The sequence below is a fragment of the Phocoena sinus genome, chromosome 12 (genome assembly GCF_008692025.1).
Source record: "Phocoena sinus isolate mPhoSin1 chromosome 12, mPhoSin1.pri, whole genome shotgun sequence".
NCBI classification, from domain to species: domain Eukaryota; kingdom Metazoa; phylum Chordata; class Mammalia; order Artiodactyla; family Phocoenidae; genus Phocoena; species Phocoena sinus.
In genome coordinates this window covers 80,339,055-80,360,368 of record NC_045774.1, presented here as the reverse complement: position 1 = coordinate 80,360,368, position 21,314 = coordinate 80,339,055, and the positions used below count along the sequence as shown (strand labels likewise).

At 43.7% G+C, this 21,314-nt stretch overlaps 1 protein-coding gene across 1 annotated transcript in view; it reads left to right on the top strand.

Moving 5' to 3' along the window:
* Window positions 1-3,130: 3,130 nt before the first annotated feature.
* Window positions 3,131-21,314, top strand: part of CD109 (CD109 molecule) — a 115,542-nt gene continuing 97,358 nt past the window's right edge. The window contains 2 exon segments of the mRNA XM_032651319.1: window positions 3,131-3,675; window positions 5,024-5,196. Coding sequence (XP_032507210.1) covers window positions 3,602-3,675; window positions 5,024-5,196 — 247 coding nt within the window. The 5' untranslated portion in view covers window positions 3,131-3,601.

Genomic DNA, 21,314 nt, shown 5'->3' with positions numbered 1-21,314 from the left:
TAACGTTCAAAGATACTTGAGGGATTTTATATACTCTTTTGCAGACAGGGTAAGTTTGTTTTCAGTTAGATGAGGGATAATTGCTTCATGTTGGGGAAAGCATGATTTTTCTGTTTTTTGTTGACGTTAAGTATGGTTAAAAGGGGTATATACAGAGGCCTAGTTGATGACGCATGGACTTTGGTAGCTTTGTACTGTGCCGACTTATCCAAGATGAAGCTAAATGTCCTAGAATTCCCCTCCCTGTATGGTTATGAGTTAGTGTTGGCCACAAGAGATACTTTATATGAATTTGGAAGCCAGCAGTGAAACCGAAGTCATATTTTTCACTCTCTGAAGGTCAGTGCAGGGCTCTAGGCGTTGGCCACTAGCCCAGATTGCTGCTGCTGTGTTAGTTGACTTGTGGGTGTGGGGCGGCAGTGGGTCCCGTAGCCCCTCCAGTTCTCAGGGGATCTCCTCCTTGAGCTTTTCTGAATGCTGCGCTAAGTGCATATGCAGCCGGCTTCTCCTGCAGGTTGCCCATGACGTCCGAGTTGGAGGTGTTAATAGAGACATGGGTTCCATGTCTCTTGCCCTCATGCTTCCTTGTTCTGGTCCACATGTAGCTTTTCTGCTCTGGCTGTCTTAGAGTGACTTAGACTCAACACTAGGTGCACAGTCAATGGCTGCTCCCACAATCGCATAGGATCTATCTCCTACAGATTCCTCTTTTCTCAATGAACCACACCCTAAGACATGTCCAGAAGGGACACGGGAACAGTGTAGGGTTCTTATGCCAAAGGCCATTCAGTCTTCATAGGGGGAACATATATAATTTTTTTGTATCAAAACTCATGAATTTTATTCCAAAGAGTTTCTAAGATGCTCCCTTAAAGACTACTTGCTAAAACAATATCATTTTTATTGTTTTCTTTTTAAAAGAAAAATTATTATATATATGTTCATTGTAGAAAAGTTGGCAAATCCAGGTAATTACCTGGATACTGATAACATTTTGCTGAATACCCTTCCACTTTTCCTTCAATGCATATATCTATAATGTATATGTATACATACACACAATTTATTTTTATAAAAATGGAATCATTTAAATTCTGTTTTATAAAAGACTCCCCCCAACAGCATCAGGAATATTTATCTTTAGATAATTAAATAGTCTCCAAAACAAAATAATAGAGTCTCCAATTCAAGAATGTAATTTTAAATTGCTTCACAGTGTTCTGTTGCATAGGCATACCATAATTTATTTAACCCCATCTCTTATTGTTACTATCAGACAACTTTAAGTTTTTCTTACTTAAAAAAAAAATCTAGGAAAAAGATTTTTTTTTTTTTTTTTTGCGGTACGCGGGCCTCTCACTGTTGTGGCCTCTCCCGTTGCGGAGCACAGACTCCGGACGCACAGGCTCAGTGGCCATGGCTCACGGGCCCAGCCGCTCTGCGGCATGTGGGATCTTCCCGGACGGGGGCACGAATCCGTGTCCCCTGCATTGGCAGGTGGACTCTCAACCACTGCGCCACCAGGGAAGCCCAGAATATTTTTTATTAATCCTTTTAAGCAGTTTTCCTTTCTGTGCAAATCTACATGGTTAAGTTTTTCTTGTGTATTGCGAGAAGGAAGGCATAAACAGGGAGGCTGCATCAATTTAAAATCTACACAGATGTCATTTTACGAAACAACTAGGTGGTTCTAAACCTTTCTAGAAGACTTCTTGGAATGCAACATTATCAACTAATCTTTTGGAGTGCTTTTTACATTTTCCTGCCTCTAGAATAAACCTGAATTTATTGATCCATCTTACAAAGTGAAGCTTGGAAAGAATTTTCTCCAGGTTTCCAACTTCCTTTTCTCATCAAAGAGAGCGTTTACCTGTAGACCCTCTGTGGCCCACAGTATGTTGAAATGAGGCAGAATTTCAGTCCCTATCCCGGACCTGCTGAATCACCCTCTGCATTTCACTGTGATTCTCATACACATTAGAGTTGGAGAAGCGCTGATTTAGACTTTGACAGAGCCCACACTTGACCCTGAACAACAGAGGTGAGGAGACCAGACAGGCAGTAACAGCTGTGTCAGGGACACAGGATGTGTACCCAAAGACCCACTTGAACCCTTTTCACTTTACCCAAGCCCTGCCTGCACAGGAAGTCGGCCACTAAAGATAGGAGTGCGGAGGAGACAGGAGGACATAGGGACGTCTGCTAGCTGTTCAGCAGGGTGAAAAAGGGTGGAACAGGAAAGGGAGGAAAGCGAGTTCCTGGACTCCAAAACCACAGTTGGTCTAGGTGCTACTTTCCCCCTTATTTAGCACATAGCTTTGTGAGGAGACACCCTTGGCTGACCTCTTTTCTTTTTGCATTTTGTCCCGTATTAAAATGTGACCATCCAAAACTTTTCTCCATGAATTAGAAACTTTAAGTTGTTAGGGACTGAATGCGCCTGTTTTCCAACAGTTGCTGGCAGTTCCCTGTTTTATGGTGTAGCCATGGTGAAACCTGGGTCATCTGAACATGGTGACAGCACCAAGCAGTGGGGAAGGAGCTACAGACAAGCCAGGACGCAGGAGCTGGAGCTCAGCAACTGCTGGGCACCCTGGGCCACTGGTCTTCCTAAGGATAGGAGAGCCACCCGAATTCTAACGTGTTTACACGAATTGCTCCAGCCTTCACAGTGCTAATGAGTACCTTCTGTAGCAGAAGTGCTTAGCGATAGCCCACAGTATAACGCATCTCCCCCGACAGTTGTTTCTCAGAGTTCTGAGGAGCAACACCTAACTTCCGCATGTGTCAGAATTTTCTTCCTCTTCTTTTTTTTTTTTTTTGGCGGTACGCGGGCCTCTCACTGTTGCGGCCTCTCCCGTTGCGGAGCACAGGCTCCAGACGCGCAGGCTCAACGGCCATGGCTCACGGCCCCAGCCGCTCCGCGGCATGTGAGATCCTCCCGGACCGGGGCACGAACCCGTGTCCCCTGCATCGGCAGGCAGACTCTCAACCACTGCGCCACCAGGGAAGCCCATTCCTTTTCTTTTTTTAAACGGAGAAACCACATTTTTCCTGGAGAGGTAAACGATATACTTGAGTTTTTGTTTCAAGGGAAAGAAGTTTTTCTCTTGTGCCTATTCATTCGTATATATTGAACAACTACCAGAAAATACACCCCTGTTTGGCGTGTGTGTGTGCGTGTTTGCCGTTTCTCTAAAATTCTGACTCATCGTCTGGACGACAATGACTGATTTTTTTCCACCTCACAAGGTTGCTATGAACATCTCCGTACAAGGATGGGCCTGTTCATGCACCCCGGGCACGGGCGGTACAGCGCTAGCATAAACAGCCCGAGGAGCCGGGTGGCCAGGGCAGCAGGGCTGCCGCCCGGGGTTTGCGGTGCGGCCCGGGGCGCCGAGCAGCGCCATTGCGATGCGGCGGGAGGGGTGGCGCCGCCGCGATCCGGCTCATTGTAGAGCCCTCGCTCCGCTCGCAGGCGCGCCCAGTGCAAACTGCTAAGCCTGGAGTCGGGGAGATCCGGGAGGAGGTGGAAGGCCACACCCCGCGCTGCCCGCGAATTTCCTCCGGAGCCCGCGGTCGCCGGGCAGACGCCGCCGAGATGCGGGGCCCGCGGCTCGGGACCGCCGCCCGCCTCTTCTGCGTGTGGAGCGCGGCGCTGGCCGCCGCCCCCAGGTAGGAGCGCGGGACGGCGGGCGCGGGGCGGCGGGCGCGGGGCGGCGGCGATCCCCAGCCGGACCCCGGCCTGGAGATTTGATCATGCATCGCTTTCCCTCGGTTCTTCGCGGGACAGTTGCTCCCCCCACCCGCGAGGTTGTTTAAGCGCCTCTGGCCGTAACTACTTCCTAAAGACAGCATTTTATTTTTAGTCCACGTTGCCTCTGCGTTCTTCTCAACTTTTAGCTCCCAAATAATGTGACTTCTTCTTTTAAACACACACACATATATATATTTTTTCTAAACAAGATGCTTCAATTTTGGCAAGGACAAGGTGTGACCGAGGTAGCTGAAGTATGGGTTTAGGTGCAGACATCGTGGGAAGATGACGAGTGAGACACCTAAGTAGTGGAAAGCACTCCCCCGCTTCCCCCCAGAGGTTTTTGCCCTTGAGCCCTAATCCCTAGCTTGGGCAGGGAAAGTGCTGTTTCAGCGATTTTTATGCTCTGCTCTACCTGGAAATGTCAGCACTGATAGTTTAATTTCAGATGGTATATTTTAATCAGTGGTGTTGATTAGATGATGTTTTCTTGGGTAGATGCCCAAACATAAAGGTTTCAATAAGAAACAAGCAAAATCCGTGTGTGTTAGTGTGTGTGTGTGCGTGTGTGTGTGTGTATATGTGTGTGTGTGTGTGTGTATATGTGTGTGTGTGTGTGTGTGTGTGTGTGTGTGTGTGTCTTTAAGCCAAGAACAAAAAATTACGCTGGGATGATGTCTTCTGTAAAGGAGTTTAGAGGCTTGTACTGATACTTTGCCAATAACTTCTGCGTGTCCCAGTGTAAGCCATCCTGTGCTATTTGTGGTTTATAAAATGGAAATAATAACACAGGCCAGTCCTCTAACAGTGCATGGATTACCGCATTAAAATTGACTTATGGGATTGTATCAATAAAACATGATAGATATAATGAACACTGCTGTATGTTATATATGAAAGTTATGAAGAGAGTAAATCCTTAGAGTTCTGACCACAAGGAAAAATATGTATTTTTTCTATTTCTTTAATTTCGTATCTATATGAGATGTTGAATGTTCACTAAACTTATTGTGATAATCATCTCATGATGCGTGAAAGTCAAATCAATTATATCTCAATAAAACTGGATAAAAAATGGGTTTATGGGGATTATTGTTGTTTCAATAGCATTTCAGTGTAGTTGCTAAATGGAGCAGTGAGGCAATATTAATTGGAACAGTTGCAACTGGCACAGTATAGGGAGCCTATGAAATTTGAGGATCTCAAAAGAATGGAGATGTGACGGTAAGAAACTTTGTTTTTCCCTTGTTGTTGGGAACTCTTTAGGCCCAAGTTTCTGGTGACAGCCCCTGGGATCATCAGGCCGGGGGGAAATGTGACCATTGGGGTGGAGCTTCTGGAACACAGCCCCTCACAGGTCACTGTGAAGGCGGAGCTGGTCAAGATAGCCGCGAACCTTGCCGTCTCTGTCCTGGAAGCAGAAGGAGTCTTTGAAAAAGGTAAGATAACAGCAGAGTCTTAACTCGTCTGCAGTAATGGAGTATGTTAATAAAGCCACGTGCTATGTGATGTAGTGGAGAAGCCCCCCATTTTCAGTGGCTTACACAATACCCTTTTATTTCTTACTCATGTGGAATCCAAAATGATGTTCCTGGGATGCTCTTCCAGGTGGAGATTGTGAGGCCCGGGTTCTTTCCCCTTTGTGGCTCTGTCGTCACCAGTACGTGGCTTCTAATCTGCAGGGGAAGAGCGTGGAGTGTCTCCTGTGGGAGGTCTTTATGGGCCAGGCCTGGACGTGGCTCATATCGTTCCTCCCTCCTCTGATGGCCACGTTTAGCTGCACAGGAGGCTGGGCATGTAGGACAGTGTGTGCCCAGAAGAGGAAATGGGCGTAGTTAACAGTCTGGCACAAAACCATATTTACGTATGGTTTATGCAAACCAGGTATGACCATATTTACTGGATGCAGAGGATTTTACTAAGTAGGCCTGTGGGTAGGAAAAGAAGAACTAAAGTTAAAATCTAGTTTTATGGAATATTTTTTAGTTTTTTAAGTAACAGGAAAAAAGAGAAAAATAATGTAAAAGAAGTCGGAGGCATTTGTAAAAGAACCCACATATCTTGTTTTAAATTTGGGTTCTAACCAGGCCCAGGATTAAATTGGGTCAGTGAATGTCTTCTTTTTCAATACTAAGGGCAGAATAATTTGGGGGGTAAATAGTTAAATAGCTAAACTTTCTTTCACATTAAAATGAACATTTAATTTTTTTCTAATTGAAAGAGTAATATATACTCAGTGCTAGCAACCTGGCAAATACTGGAAGTAAAGGGAATAAACCAAAATCCTACCTGTAATCCTACCACCCAACTGTAAACACTGTTAACTAGAAGCATGTTTAGATGTTCAGTCAGAGGCCAGAAATTGAGGCATAACTTCCTATAATGTTGAGTTATCCTTTAAAAGAATCATTTAAGGGCACAAAATGAAGGCTGGATGAGATTCCACAGTAGCTCATTATATAAATGTTTATCCTTTACCAGCATAGAGAAATTAACACCATCATGAAATGAGATAAAATCAAAGTTTATCTACATCCGAGGTTCTTTCTCCGTTGGGAAGTTGACTGACTGGGTGGGTAAGTTTGGAGTCAGGAAGAGGTGATGCGTGCAGGGGCCAGGCCACTTTGTCTTTCATAGGAGTAGTGTCAGGAAAGCGGGAGGCCTTGTTTCCCTGGAGAAGCAATGCAGTTAGCGCTTAAGATCTGAGACTGAGTCTTAGCACTAGCTGTGTGATCTTGGGCAGGTTACTTAAATGCTCTGAGCTTCAATTTCCTCATCTATAAAACGGGGATAATGTACTTCCCAGGGCAGTTATAAAGTTAAAATCAGTATCTAGTACCTATTAGGCACTCAATAAACAGTAGCTCTTAATATTGTAAATAGGAATACTATTGAAGAAGATGCAGGAAGCATCATTTCCTTTTTACATGGGGGCAGATCTCTTACTTTTATTATTGAACTACTTATTCTGAAAATGAATGAATCTTGGTCTTGTGATAATGGCTAAAGAAAATATTGAAATACTAAGTCACGGCAGACCACACTTAAGGTAGTTCCACATTCATTATTTATTCATTAAGAATTATCATTTTGGCTCTACTTGTGTGACAGTTTTACTACAATGCAAAGGTCCAGAATAACAAGGATGATCTTGATAAATACTTGGGCTTTGCTCGGACATTTGCGTGTGCCTATTCTAGAATTTCTCCTATGTTGTCTTTTCTGCAGTCTCCTTCGTCAGTCTTGTTTCTTTTTTTCTGCAAACAGCACGAACACTGAGGTGCTTGTTACTGTGGCTTGGTTTTAAACTTTATTCTTAGATTTTTCCTTTGGGAGGAAAGTTCGTCATGCTTTTGGGTAAGGCTGAAGTGGGTCAGACGACACTATCCTGGGGGCTTAATGGATCTTTGAAAAAGAAAGAGAGAAAATGCACTACTTTTAGGGGCTGTTTTGGACGCAGTTGACATACAGTTTCATTGAAAATACCATTGCAACCCTTCTCCCTCTTTCAAAGGAGAATGTTAACTTTGTTATCAGGGGCTGTGGGTCATTGTTCTCAGAGCAGATGCTTCCTGTAAAGTTAGGACTTAAGGACCAAGACATTTCTCCCTCCCTGTCCTTACATCCTTTGCTTTATCTGATTTCTCCAGGTGTAACAATATGTAGATAAAGGAGGACTTTCTAAATTAGTGGGGTCTGGATCTTCCTAGGATTCACTTTTTCCTTGCCACATAAACACAAGCAAATAAATACATTTTAGGTCTGATTATTTCATCATTTTCTTATGAGGGACTCCAAGAGGTCCTGCCAAGGAAAGATTGGTTTTAATAAAGGTCTGCCTGCTAGCAGAGCTGGGTAAGGAGGGGGATTGTTTCTGAGTGGCTGTTTCTAGCAGTCCTGCTGTTCTTAGAAATTCCTGGGGCAGGGCGGTGTTTCACCATAACCAGAATGCATTTCTGGCTTAATTTGTGTCAGAAATAGTAATAGCTAAAGCATTAGAATTGCAGCATATACCTTCCTTAATAAAGGCAGACAAGTATGGCTTGTCCTCAAGGAAAAGTTCATTTATTTGTTTGGCAGATCTGGGAAAACTTTTGTTTACATTCCCATCCTTGAGGCCAGTAGCATGGGTTGCATGACAGTTAGTTTGTTCATGTTTAAATATATTAATTTTATATTTATTGGGATCAATTAATTTTTATTTATTTATTTTGGATGAACAATAGCCCTTGAGAAAAAGTGTTTCTAATAAACTTTGAGGAGTTCCCTAAGGGTATATTAATGCGTTTTTAGTGGTGACATTCAGATATTGAAGTGTACTTGTCATTGTCACGAACCCCACTCTCGTCATCCTCTATGGTGAATAGAACTAGGTCCTAATCTTATCTTCTGTTGTACAGAAGAGTTAGTTAAGTAGATGTAATTGATAAAATTCAGCAGGTAGTAATTACCAGAGAAGATGGAACATCTATTGGCGTTTGAAATCAAGTCAGACTGTCTGTTGGTTGGAGAGTGAGTCTGTCCCCTTATTTCTTAGCTTCCTGGCGTTTACCTCTTCCTTTACTGTGATGGTGCCCTGGAGTTCCATGCCAAATCAAGAAAAAAACTGAAGAACATTGGAATTCACAGGTCATAAATGAGAGCCATCTTCTCATCTTTTTTTTTTTGCGGTACGCGGGCCTCTCCCATTGCGGAGCACAGGCTCCGGACGCGCAGGCTCAGCGGCCATGGCTCACGGGCCCAGCCGCTCCGCGGCATGTGGGATCTTCCCGGACCGGGGCACGAACCCGTGTCCCCTGCATCGGCAGGCGGACTCTCAACCACTGCGCCACCAGGGAAGCCCTCTTCTCATCTTTTAAAGCGTGTGAAGGAATTGAATCATTTCTGATATCCTGGAAACCATAATTTCTGCTTTATTTCCCGATCTCTTTTTACAATTTGAAATGTTCATTTGTAAACTTTCATTGTTTTTCCTGAATGAAATGTACTTCAAATAATAAAGAATACACCCCTTTCCTCCACTGATGAATTCTTTGTCGCTGGTTTCACATATACCTGATACAAGATAAAAACCCAAGGAACCACCATACCGTTCTCCATAGTGGCTGCACCGATTTACATTCCCACCAGCAGTGCAGGAAGGTTTCCTTTTCTCCACACCCTCTCCAGCATTTATTGCTTGTAGACTTTTTGATAGCACAGGGAACTCTGCTCAGCATTCTGTAATAACTTAAGTGGGGAAAGAATTTGAAAAAGAATAGATACCTGTATATGTATAACTGAGTCACTTGGCTGTACACCTGAAACTAACACAACATTGTTAATCAACAGTACTTCAATATATTTTTTGATGGTGGCCATTCTGACTGGTGTGAGGTGATACCTCATTGTAGTTTTGATTTGCATTTCAATATAATGTAAAATAAAATAAAATTTCTCCCCCCCACCCTCGGCAAAAAAAAAAAAGAAAAAACGAAAAAAAGAAAAAAACCTAAACAGAAAATCTCAGCTGCAAACTTGGGTGCAAGGCAGGGCATCTCCTGGCCTGGAGGCTCTTCTTATTTATTTATGGCGCCGAGCCTGCTTCCATATTCCCACTGAAGGGTCTGGGTGAGGTGAACTCTATGTGTATGTCTGTATCCTTTAATAACTTGCCTTTTCTTCTTGCCCTAAAATCTTGGAGAGCTAATGGGGTGTTTACCTTCTATTCTTTAAGAATGAAACATTCTTCTTTGTCTTTATTGTCTTTTTATCTCTCTCCCATTGACTATGGGGGTACTTTATTTTCTATCTTGATTCAGCAAGGATGGGAAGTCAGTATTTTATAATTGGAAATACTAGCTGAAGAACTTAAAAAACTCGTCCAATTCAGTTTGGATGGCTTTCTGGTGGAAACAAAGCTCCTGACATACATTTCATGGCTTGTAGATCAAAATCAGTAACTGGTTTTTATGAGCGTAGATGAATTAGTAAGCTCTGTGTGCAGGTCTCCCAGGGAAGGTTTGCACGGGCAGCTGTGCCAGTAGAGCTCATTTTGAACTTGCAGTGACATGAGAATTATTTTTAAACGGTGTGGGTTCTTCTTTCACATGTCTTTGGTATCGTGTGTAGTATATATTAGTAAGAAGGTGGGACCTGAGGATAAAGGACCAGAGTGTAGTCACGATGAGCGTAGGCTCTGAAGCCAGGCTACCTGATGCCCTTCCATCAGTGGTTGTAGGCTGTCACCTTCTCACCAGGCTTCAGTTTAATCATCTGAAGAGCAGTGGTTTCTGCCTTGTACAATTATACGGTTAATGTGAGGGTGAAATGAGGTAATGTTTAAAGCACTTAAACACATAGGACTTACTCAAGAAATTGGTACCTATTGTCATTAGAAGATGATGGCAACAGTTATGTCAGAGGCAATTCTTAGTCACCTGTTGGGATGATCTTGAACTGGGGACTCTATAAAAGACACCTCACTAGGAGGGGATGGGAAGGAACGTAACGTATTAAATATTGAGTTTCCTTATAGTGCCAGGGACTTTATGCACAATTTTTAACTTCAATAACCCTTGGAGGAATGCACTATTATCTTCATTTTAGAGATAAGAAAACTGAGGCTGAGAGAGAATCGTTTTCCTGGGATAACACATTAAATGGTATAGCCTGAATGTGAAGTTGGTTCTGTTGGTACTGATGGTTCTGGAGTTGAAGGTTTTCCACTGCCTGAAAGAGCATGAAATACTTTTTGTTTGCGATATCGATGCAGTGTGGCATCAGTCTTCCTTGAAAATCATTTTCTCGTTTGCTTGTGGTAGTTCAGAGCTGGATCTCATGAGATCTAACCTGGATCTGAGAGTTGCAAGTTGCAATGCCAACTCTCCTGCTAATTTAGTTTGGGCTTCGTAGAATTTTGGAGCTGGTTGGGGTCTCAGAGATAAGCCAAATCAATCAGCTAGTTTATGGCTGAGGAGACTGAGGGGTGGTGTCTGGTGACTTGCCCAGGGTGAAACGCCTTTTGGTGGTAGAGCTGGAAACAGATCACAGGCACCCACATTTGCAGCCGAAGCTACTTCCGTTATACTCTAGGAAACTCTCCGAACATATGGGGAACTCTGTGTGAGACTTAGGGTATATTTGCGAATGTTGCTTTATCTGATACGGAAGAAAATAAGGCTAACTAAGGAGTTTAGAAATGCTTACCTGCATTTTTGTGCCAGTTTCTTGTTTCAGCTCAAGATGGAGTTGCTCTTTATGGACTAATGGTTCTGCAAGGGGTGGGAGTGGGTGGCTAGGCACCTCAGATCTTTTCTAAAACTAAATTCTGTTGCTGTGTTTCTCAAAATGTGAGTCATACTTATTCAAAATGCAGATTCATGGTCACCCTATCAAGACATGGGTAAGGTCTGGGAATCTAAAGTTTATTTTAAGCAGTCATCACAAGTGATTCTCAGCTGCGTTAAAGTGAGAACAACTGCCCTTCGGTTAGAAGGACTCTCATGGATTGTTCCGACCAGAAAACCTGAGGGTGAGAAGCAAGCCTTTGCAAGTTCTGTGATGATTCAAGGCAGCTGAAGGTCCCACCCAGATTTCCGTATTTGCCTTTCAAGTGGCCCCTAGCTCTAAACGTTGGTGTTAATGTAAAGCAGTGGAGAAACAGGTCTTGGGGTTTGATTTTTCAATCAGTGATGGAGTGAAGTTGAAAGTGAACAGACTGATTCTTTAAACTCCAAGCTAAACATGTACGGCTGCTCTTCTAAAGGGGAATGAGTCACTGAGGGCTTGTGGTGGGAGCAGAAATCAGATCCTGTAAGAATCTGGGCGGGGTTGCTGTTTGATCCATTATGTTGTTAAGAAGGATTTACAATGCTGGAACTCCTTGTTTCCCGGATGACGTTTCCCCCCATTAATTTATTATTTATTGATTATTTGCGGTATGTGACACATGAATGAATGGGGGGTGTGACAGAAGAGGAAGGAAGGCAATAGAGAAGGTTCAGAGGTTTCAGAAGGATAAGTATAATGTTAAAAGTCCAGAGGCTGGAGAGTTTTTATTTCTTGTTTGTGTCGAAAATTCAGTGTGGTTGGTAAATAGTGCTGCTTTTGTGTGACCCTGTGCCTGGTACTGTTACCTTTTACACCCAGAGCTGTACAGATGTCCATTCATGAGTGGTCCACCTCTGCTGATGTATTTGGCATTTTGTGGGAACAGTTACTTCACATACGAGAGAAGGGAAGGGTGTGCCAGAGGAAAAGAGCCCAGGACTGGGAGTGGCAGACATGAGAAGGAGACAGAGCTTCGTGTGTGTGTGTGTGTGTGTGTGTGTGTGTGTGTGTGTTTTCTGAAAAGATGTTACATTCTGCTTTAGATGTAAGTGTGGGGAGGCACCCAGGTGGAGATACGCAGCAGATAAGTTTGAAATTGTAACTAGGGGTAGAGTTGAAGGCGTTGTTTTCATAGAGGCAGACAGTATTCGAAGTCTTGGTGGGAAGGCCTGGGATGTACAGGAGGCAGCGCTTATGGAAAGAACAAGCCTGATGACAGGAGCTTGCGAGGAGGGAAAGAAGTCAGTGAAGCTTCTGGCCCGTGAGCAGCCGAAGCAGGGATGGATTGGAGACGCTGAGACGTCTCAGAAGCCAAGGGAAGGAAGAAGACCAAGAAGTTAGGTCTTAACAGTATGTAGTGTCCCAGAAGGTCAGAGAAGAGAAGAGGACAGGAAAAAGGGCACTGGAGATCCTCAACTGAATGGTTTTCAGTTGATTGTCGGGAGCCAAGTTTTCAGTAATAAATAGGTGGTGAGGAAATATAATCAGAAAGTGTAGCCCACTCTTTTTAAATTTTTATTTATTTTATTTTTATTGCATCGTATTTATTTTATTTTATTTTTTGCGGTATGCGGACCTCTCACTGCTGTGGCCTCTCCCGTTGCGGAGCACAGGCTCCGGACGCGCAGGCCCAGCGGCCATGGCTCACGGGCCCAGCCGCTCCGCGGCATGTGGGATCTTCCCGGACCGGGACACGAACCTGTGTCCCCTGCATCGGCAGGCGGACTCCCAACCACTGCGCTACCAGGGAAGCCCGACCACTCTTTTTTTAAAAAAATTACTGCAGTAGCTTCCTAGGTTATCTTTTTTTTTTTTTTCCTCCCTACACTTATGGCTCTATAGTCTATTCTCAATCCAATGGCCAGAAAACATAGGCCAGACTTTGTCATTCCCCATCTCAGTATCAGCCAATGGCCTTCCGATGGCCTGTGAACCCTACGCAATCTGGCTCCCTTTGATCTCGTTTCACACGACTCCCACCTCACTCCCCAGCCTCTCTGGACTTCATGCAGGTCCTACAACACACCAAGCACGCTCCCATCTCAGGGCCTTTGCATTTACTCATCTCTCTACCTCTAACGCACGACTCAGATGTCTTCACGACTCAGCTGCTTCAGGTTTTGATTCAAATATCACCTTTGCAGTAGACCACTGTGTAGAAGTTTCACGGTTGAAAGGAGAGAGGTGGATTGTCTCTTAAAAAACACAGCAGAGGGCTTCCCTGGTGGCGCAGTGGTTGGGAGTCCACCTGCCGATGTAGGGGACACAGGTTCGTGCCCCGGTCCGGGAGGATCCCACATGCCGCGGAGTGGCTGGGCCCGTGAGCCATGGCCGCTGGGCCTGCGCGTCCAGAGCCTGTGCTCCGCAACGGGAGAGGCCACAACAGTGAGAGGCCCCCGTACCGCAAAAAAACAAAAACAAACAAACAAAAAAACACAGTAAAGAGGTAAAAGGGTTGATGCAAAGGGAAGGGGTGGATAATTCAGGGTAAGAAGAGAATCAGGTTCGAGAGCACGGGTGAGTGGATTATCGTTAAAAAGTACTTTTTCCTCTGATGTAAGAAGAAACAGAAGAGAAAGAAATATTTTGAAGTCTGAACTTGAGATGAATAAAATTGAAATATGATTTTAGAAAACCTTGCTATAGTTTCCTCTAAATTGTGCAGATCTGTCATCTCTCTGTAGGAAGTGGGGATAAACGTTAAAAGCAGTGGCTCCCTGGGGAAAGAAACAGAATTGGAGATATTCCCTGGTGCTGCGCTAACCTGGGTCCCTGCTGGATTGTGGGCCATTGGGATGCAAGGGCTGACACCCATACTGGCATCAGGGGAGGGCACACAGGAGAGCGGGGAAGGGAAAGGGACTGTTCATGGTGGACGTATGCCTCACTTGAAGCTTGAGGGGATGGGGTAGAGGCATTTTATTATCACTGTGGTTGTAAGTGTGAATAAGAAGTGGAGTTGTAACTCATCACATCTTGGTCTGGGCTAAGAGGACCTCATATCAAAGGTACAGTGACAGAACTGGAGGAGTGGAAATTGTGGGGGTCCTCTGTCCCTTCTAGTCTTCACTTCCCTTAGGAAAACCCCGTGACCTGACTTTCTTCCTTTGCAAGAGTGAGGGTGAAACTGATCAAAGAAGATTTGGTGGAGGCAGTGGTGTAGGGAGGTGGTGGGCAGGTCTGTGGGTCCTTAGTTCTGAAGAAGTGATTCATGAATTAAAATCTGAAAACCAGAGTGGTAAAGTGCTTGGAAATAAACAGGGAGGAAGGTGTTTTAAGAGCACCGGGTAGGGCTTCTCTGGTGGCACAGTGGTTGAGAGTCCGCCTGCCGATGCAGCGGACATGGGTTTGTGCCCCGGTCCGGGAGGATCCCCCATGCCGCGGAGCAGCTGGGCCCGTGAGCCATGGCCGCTGAGCCTGCGTGTCCGGAGCCTGTGCTCCGCAACGGGAGAGGCCACAGCGGTGAGAGGCCCACGTACCAAGAGCACCTGGTAGCTTCTTTTGGCAGGACGACGTTAGGAGTTAACATTTATGAAAATGTAGCTGGCAGAAACGGTTTAGTATTATAAATTTAAATTTCACTGAAATACGTGTTCCATCTCCTCAGGAAGAGAGGTAAGATTTACTATTTTGCGAATTCCAAACGTTCATCAGGCACCAACTTGTATGTGGCACAATATTGGTGGCGTAAATGTTTGGTGACCACACAGAGTTCCTGTCCTTCTGTTCTTTACGAGGAAGCAAAGCAGATTTCATTTCATGTGCCAACTCAACTTGACTCTAGAGGCTGCTCGGAGTGCTGTGTTGACGGTTTCAGGTCAAGTCTGGGTTTACTGAAATAGTGGTTGGATTAGCTGTGTCTGCCACGCATGGGAACGGGGAGTGTGGAACGAATGCTGCAAATGAGCCTATTGCGTTGAAGACGGATGGTTCCCTGGAGGGCTACATAGGTGCTTGAGGCAATAACAACATGGATAAGAGAAAATATGGAAGAGTGGGTGTGTCCAGATACCAACAGTAAGTGCAGTAAGCTACAGAAGCGTCACAGGAGGGAGTATGAGGTTTTTTGGGACTGATATCGTAGAAGGAATTAGCTGGGTCTGCCCCGTACAGTTTGGGAGACTCTGGAGCCGCATTGGAACTGGGCCCTTAGCACTACTTCTTACCACCTATGTGGCCTTGGGCAGGTCGTTCATCTCTTCTAGTCTCAGTGTCTTCATCTGCATAAAAGCAACAATAATAGTACGTACCTGGGAACACTGTTGTGAGGATTAAACGAGACAGTGCTTTAGAGCTGCACTGTCCAATATGGTAACCACATGTGGTTTTTGAGCACTTGACATGTGGCTCGTACATCTTAAGATGGGCCGTGAGTATAAAATACACACTGGATTTTGAATACTTTTACTGCCAAAAAATACAGCAAAACTCAATAATTGTTTTATATTGATTACAAATTTTATGGTAATATTTTAGATATATGGGATTAAATAAAATGTTATTAAAATTAATTTCACCCATTTCTTTTTCCTTTGTTTTTTAAATTTTTATTCTTTTTCCTTTTTGTAATGTACTGCTTTAGGACGTTTACCATGGTACCTAGCACACAGTAAACACTTGGGAATGTCAGCTATGTTATACCACGCATCTCCCAGCATCAGACATAGCCCTGATGCCTCCCTCCTGAGTGCAAACCTGTGGCATGAGGCTAGGTGTCTGTGTTTTAGCTTTTTTTTTTTTTAATGCCGTGTGTCTCTATTGATGGCTCTTTGATTCTGACTGGAGTGGGCCTTCAACCTTACTCCTCATACCTTGAGGAAGGAGGATGTCTTCCCAAAAAGAACCCCATACCATAGGGGTCGGTAAACTGTTTCCATAAAGGGCCAGATGGTCGACACGGTAGGTTTTGCTGGCCTGTGGTCTTGGTTGCAGCTACTCGGCCATTGTAGCGTGAAAGCAGCCATAGATGGTGCATAACAAGGGAGCGTACTCGCGCACCGACAGAAATTTATCTATGGACCCTGAATGTGGAGTTCGTATAATTTCCACGTGTCACAAAATATGATTCTTTTTATTTTTCCCAGCTATTTAAAACCATTTTTAGTTCATGAACTGTACGAAAACAGGCATGGGCCAGACTTGGCCTGTGGGCTGCAGCTTACCGACCCTGCCATAATAAATGCCATGTACATTTAGTGGCCCAGAGCCTGGTTCGATTGGTTTTTCATATGTATAGAACCTAACATTTAGTTTATTTTTTTTTTAATTTTTATTTTCTTTTGCTGTACGTGGGCCTCTCACTGCTGTGGCCTCCCCCGTTGCGGAGCACAGGCTCCGGACGCGCAGGCTCAGCGACCATGGCTCACGGGCCCAGCCGCTCCGCGGCATGTGGGATCCTCCCGGACCGGGGCACGAACTCGTGACCCCTGCATCGGCAGGTGGACTCCCAACCACCGCGCCACCAGGGAAGCCCTAACATTTAGTTTATATTGTACCATTTTATTTATTTTACTTTTAGTGGGTTTTCATTTGACCTATTTTATACTCAGTGGTCTAAATGGAACAAAACGTTTTTTATGAAACTGTTATTTATTGAGATATTTGTAAGCAAGGGGAAGCAGGAGAGAAAAAAACTTAAAGGAGTATGTAGGGACCAAAGGAAACTTTTTTGTTTTGTTTTGTTTGAAATACTTGTGTTTTCTGTATGGATGGAATTCACTGAAGAGTTCCTTGGCTTAAAAATGACATTAAACCACGAAGCAGAAACATATTTTAAGGTTTTGTCTTCCGTGGATCTGCGGTGGAAACCCCATTCCCCACTTTGTCCATCTGTGATGGAAGAAAATGCTGAATAGTGAGGGTATTGATGAAAGGATATTTAATAACTTGGTAAAGAGGTCGAAACTTTTAGTTGCAAAAGTGATTTCCTTAAGTTCATTATTGTACATTACCGAACAGCAGAGAGCTGCCAAAAGTAATTAACCAGTAAATACTAAGCCAGGTACATATATGGTGGAAAATCCTTTTTTTTCCCGATAGAGGATACTTCTGGACCTAGTTGGATTTCCAATTACACACTCTCCTTCCCTTCAGGGATTTTCTGCAGAGCTGTCTGGTGAGCACAGATGTCAGAAGAGGCAGCATATGGCATTATGGAGTGTGTTTAAAAAGTTAAGGAAAGGTTAGTTTTTGTGTATGCTTATTACACAACTTAAAAATAGCTTTGACTCTATTTGTAAATCAAATGACGGCCAGCTCTCAGGCCTGTGCCAAGTGTGAAGCTTTAAAACAAGGTTTCTTTTGAGTGGCTTTGGTGGCATTGGGAAGGAGGAAGCACTGCAGGAATTTTAAGATCTACTTTCTCTGGTTATACACAAAAATGATCTGAGTTTTACAGAGATTATCTGCAGTAACATTGAGAAGGACTTCACAGAACAGAGTGCGTCTTTAGTCAGTGATTAAGAATGCCATGCAGCATTTGAAGAGGTGGTGACTATTTCCCTTGTCTGCGTAGAGCCCGGAGCTCCGGCTAAAGGGAGAAAAAGGTGTTCACAACAATTTGCGAATACAATCTATTTCATCCCCAACCTAGCAACCACTGAGAATGAGATGACTATTTCTCATCTGCACTTCTACCACCCTGCCCCCGATTTTATATTTTGATGCCGTAAATTACTGCTAGAATGTTAGGACGTTCAAATAAGACTTTACTAGTGCCTAGGAAATTCCAAGCTGCCCTTGTCAATTTAGAGGGAAGACAAGTTGCAAAAAATGTCAAGTACTTCAAGTCGACCTTTTAATAAGGACACGTGAGACAAGTGAGCGGACTTTAAGTTGGATCTCTCTGCACATCCTTTGAGTCACCCCCTGAATCCAGCAAAAATTAGGGGTTTGTGGGAGCCTCTCTGCTCCTACACCCCAGCTTCTGGGGGCAGCTGTGTGTTTCTTGGGTCTGTGATGGACACGGTCACATGTCAGAGCAGTGAGACCCAGGCATGCAGTCTACCCCCTCTTCCAATTTCTCTTTAATGAGAAAACCCCTCAAAGCTTTGACTCTATGAAGAGTCCCATTAAAAACAGAAGTTCTGTGATTGGGATCTCCGCACTTCACATCTGGGTAGTTGGCTTGGAATCGCTGAGATGCTCGCCCTTCAGTTGATCAGCCTACTAGGTTTATTCGGATTGGAGACTCGAAGCTGTTTTTTACTTTCTCCTTGCTTAGTGTCACTTAGATAAAAATGAATTACGCCCCCTTCCCCAACACACACACAGACTCACAGACAGACAGACACAGAGACACACAGACACACACGCAGACACGCAGACACACACAGTCTTTAGTCTGTGAGATTGCCGGTGATGGGAGGTAGCCAGTGTGTCAGGCCCAAAGGAAGCACATTGTCTCCTCCAGTCACTGGGCTGACAAAATAGTCAAGCCCGATGGTTTATCCTAAAGTCACGAAAAATCAGTGACTCTCAATAATCGAGGGCGCTGTTTTGCTGGGGCCCAGCTCCCTGCAGTTTAGTATTTCTGATTTTATTCCACTGTGGGACTGTGTGGTGGGTACCATGCTGTACCACCCGGAACCAGCCTGTCGGGGATGAAGACTCATTCTCTGAAGCTGCTGGGAATGTTGCAGCCCACCGCCCTCCAAGCCAGCTTCCTGGGGGCTGCACCGCTAGGGAGACTCACCCTGCCCCAGGGGAACTCCTCCTTGGGTGGAGGTCCAGCCCCTCCCCACAACTCAGGACAAGTCTCAGGGGTCAGCGCTGCTTCTGAGGGTGCCCCGTGGACGCGGCTCGAGCCTGGGTTGAGGCTCTTCCCCTCCCCTCATCCCCAGTCCTGCCTCTGCATCCCTCCCCTTCTCTAGGTGCTGGTCCCAGGCTCTCGCCCTGCACTTGAATCACCGTGTCCGAGTCAGCTTCCCAGCGTACCCGACCTTAGACGCGTGTGGTTCTTGTTTCCTTTGAAGATGGGTTTTTCCGATCTTGAAATTAGCTTCAAACGTATGAAAACGGTGTAGTGTGAAGAACTGATAAAAAGAGTTAAGAAATTTTCTAGCTTTTATATCCTTTCCAGAAGTTCTTGTATAACACGAATTGTTTCAATTAGCTCCACCATTGCAGCGCCTATAGTGTAACTGAGGGCTGGGAGAAACATCGTGGAAGAAGGATCTAGGTTCTGGTGATGACTAACCTAGAGCTGAGGAGAGCCCGGAGTCCAAGGGGATTGCGATGTTGAACCTGTGTGACTGAGGCAATAAGGGTGTCAACATACACAAAGAGGCTACACAGGCTGTGCAACTTTTATAATAATCAAAGGTGGGTAGAATGCAAGAACAAAAGTACAGCTGCCGTTCTTCTACTGAGAGGCAGTGGCTTAGAATCTTAGCTCCGTTACTTCTTTCCTGTGTGACCCTGGGGAAGTCACTTAATAGCTCTGTGATTCAGGTTCTCATTTGTAAAATAAGGATAATAATACTTAATATTGCTAGTTAATCGTTTTTATTTCAAACGTGTTCCAGTTATCTTTTGCTGTGAATGAACCTCCCAACACTTAGTAGCTTCAAACAGCAGTGGTTTATTATTTCTTACGAGTCTCACTCAGTCCACTTGTACACACAAGTTTGATGATTATTTGCCTGAATCAGTTATTACCATTATTGTTGTGGAATTTTCTAATTCCATGATTCCTTATACGTTTATTTATTGGAATTCTATGGTAAAGAATAACTTTTTCTGAATATATATATATATATATATATGTAGAAATGAATCTGTTTGCTGTACAGCAGAAACTAACACAACATTGTAAATCAACTATACTTCAATAAAATAAATTAAAAATTGTAAAAAAAAAACCCCTTTTTCTTCTCCTTCATTTAGTCATCTATTAAATTATATATCAGCACAAACTCATACTCTTATTTTATTCAGTAGGTTATAATCCATTATTTATTTGAATGTTCAAGTTATCTGACCATTATCATAATAATGTTCAACTTGAACGTTCAAATAATTAAAAATATTTTTTTCAGATTTCCCATATTTTCCCTGTCCACATGCATGGATAGCCTTCCCTATTATCAACATCACCCGCAAGAACGGCACATTTTTTTTTTTTTTTTTTTTTTTTTTACCAAGGATGCACCTGCAATGATGCTTCATAATCACCCAGAGTTCATAGCTCATGTGAGGGTTCACTCTAGGTGTTGTGAATTCTGTGGGTTCTGATGAATGTGTCATGACATATGTCCATCATCATAATATCATACAGAGTATTTTCACTGCCCTAAAATTACCCTATGTTCTGCCTGTCAGAGATCAGATGACAGTATTTATAGGGTCTATTTCTGGGCTGTCTATTCTGTTCCATTGATATATTTGTCTATTCTTTTGCCAGTATCACATGGTCTTGATTACTGTAGCTTTATAGTAAGTCTTGAAGTCAGGTAGCATTATTCTTCCAACTTTGTTCTCCTTCAGTATTACGTTAGCTACTCTGGGTCTTTTGCTTCTCCAGGTAAACTTTAGCATCAGTTTGTTGACATCCATGAAATAACTTGCTGGGATTTTGATTAGGATTTAGGATTGCATTGAATCTAAAGATCGAGTTGCGAAGAACTGATGTCTTGACAGCTAAGTTTCTCTGTTTATGAACATTGAATATCTCTCCATTTATTTAGCTCTTTGATTTCACTTATCAGAGTTTTGTAGTTTTCCTCATCTAGATCTTGTACACGTTTTGTTAGATTTATGCCTATTTCTTTTTTTTTGGTGCTAATGTAAGTGGACCTTGTAATTTAACTTCAGGTTCCACTTGTTCATTGTTGGTATACAGTGACCATAATATTTTTAGTTGAGAAAACACTCTGTCCACAAGTGCTGAGCTACCTGGTAAAATCAGAGAAAACTCTGATGTGTGGAGGGTATTCTCAATTTCCATTTTTTCCCATATTGAACTGTTTATGTGTTTCAGCCCAAATATTTTGCAGGGTCTGCCTATGCCTCTTCTCAACAAATATTTTTACAAGACAGAACTTGTTAGTTGTCTCTATTTATGGTTCTTTTGAGTGTTTCATCAAGTTTAGTTGCTGCACCACTATGGGGCTTCTCAATTTCCTTTCAATTCAGTATAGAATATGCCTCTCCCATTAAAAGCAAGAACTTAATGAACAGAAGTTTCTTCCCCCAAATGAAGATGTTCTCAAAGTATGATTATACAATTTCAAAGTTAAATCTTGTG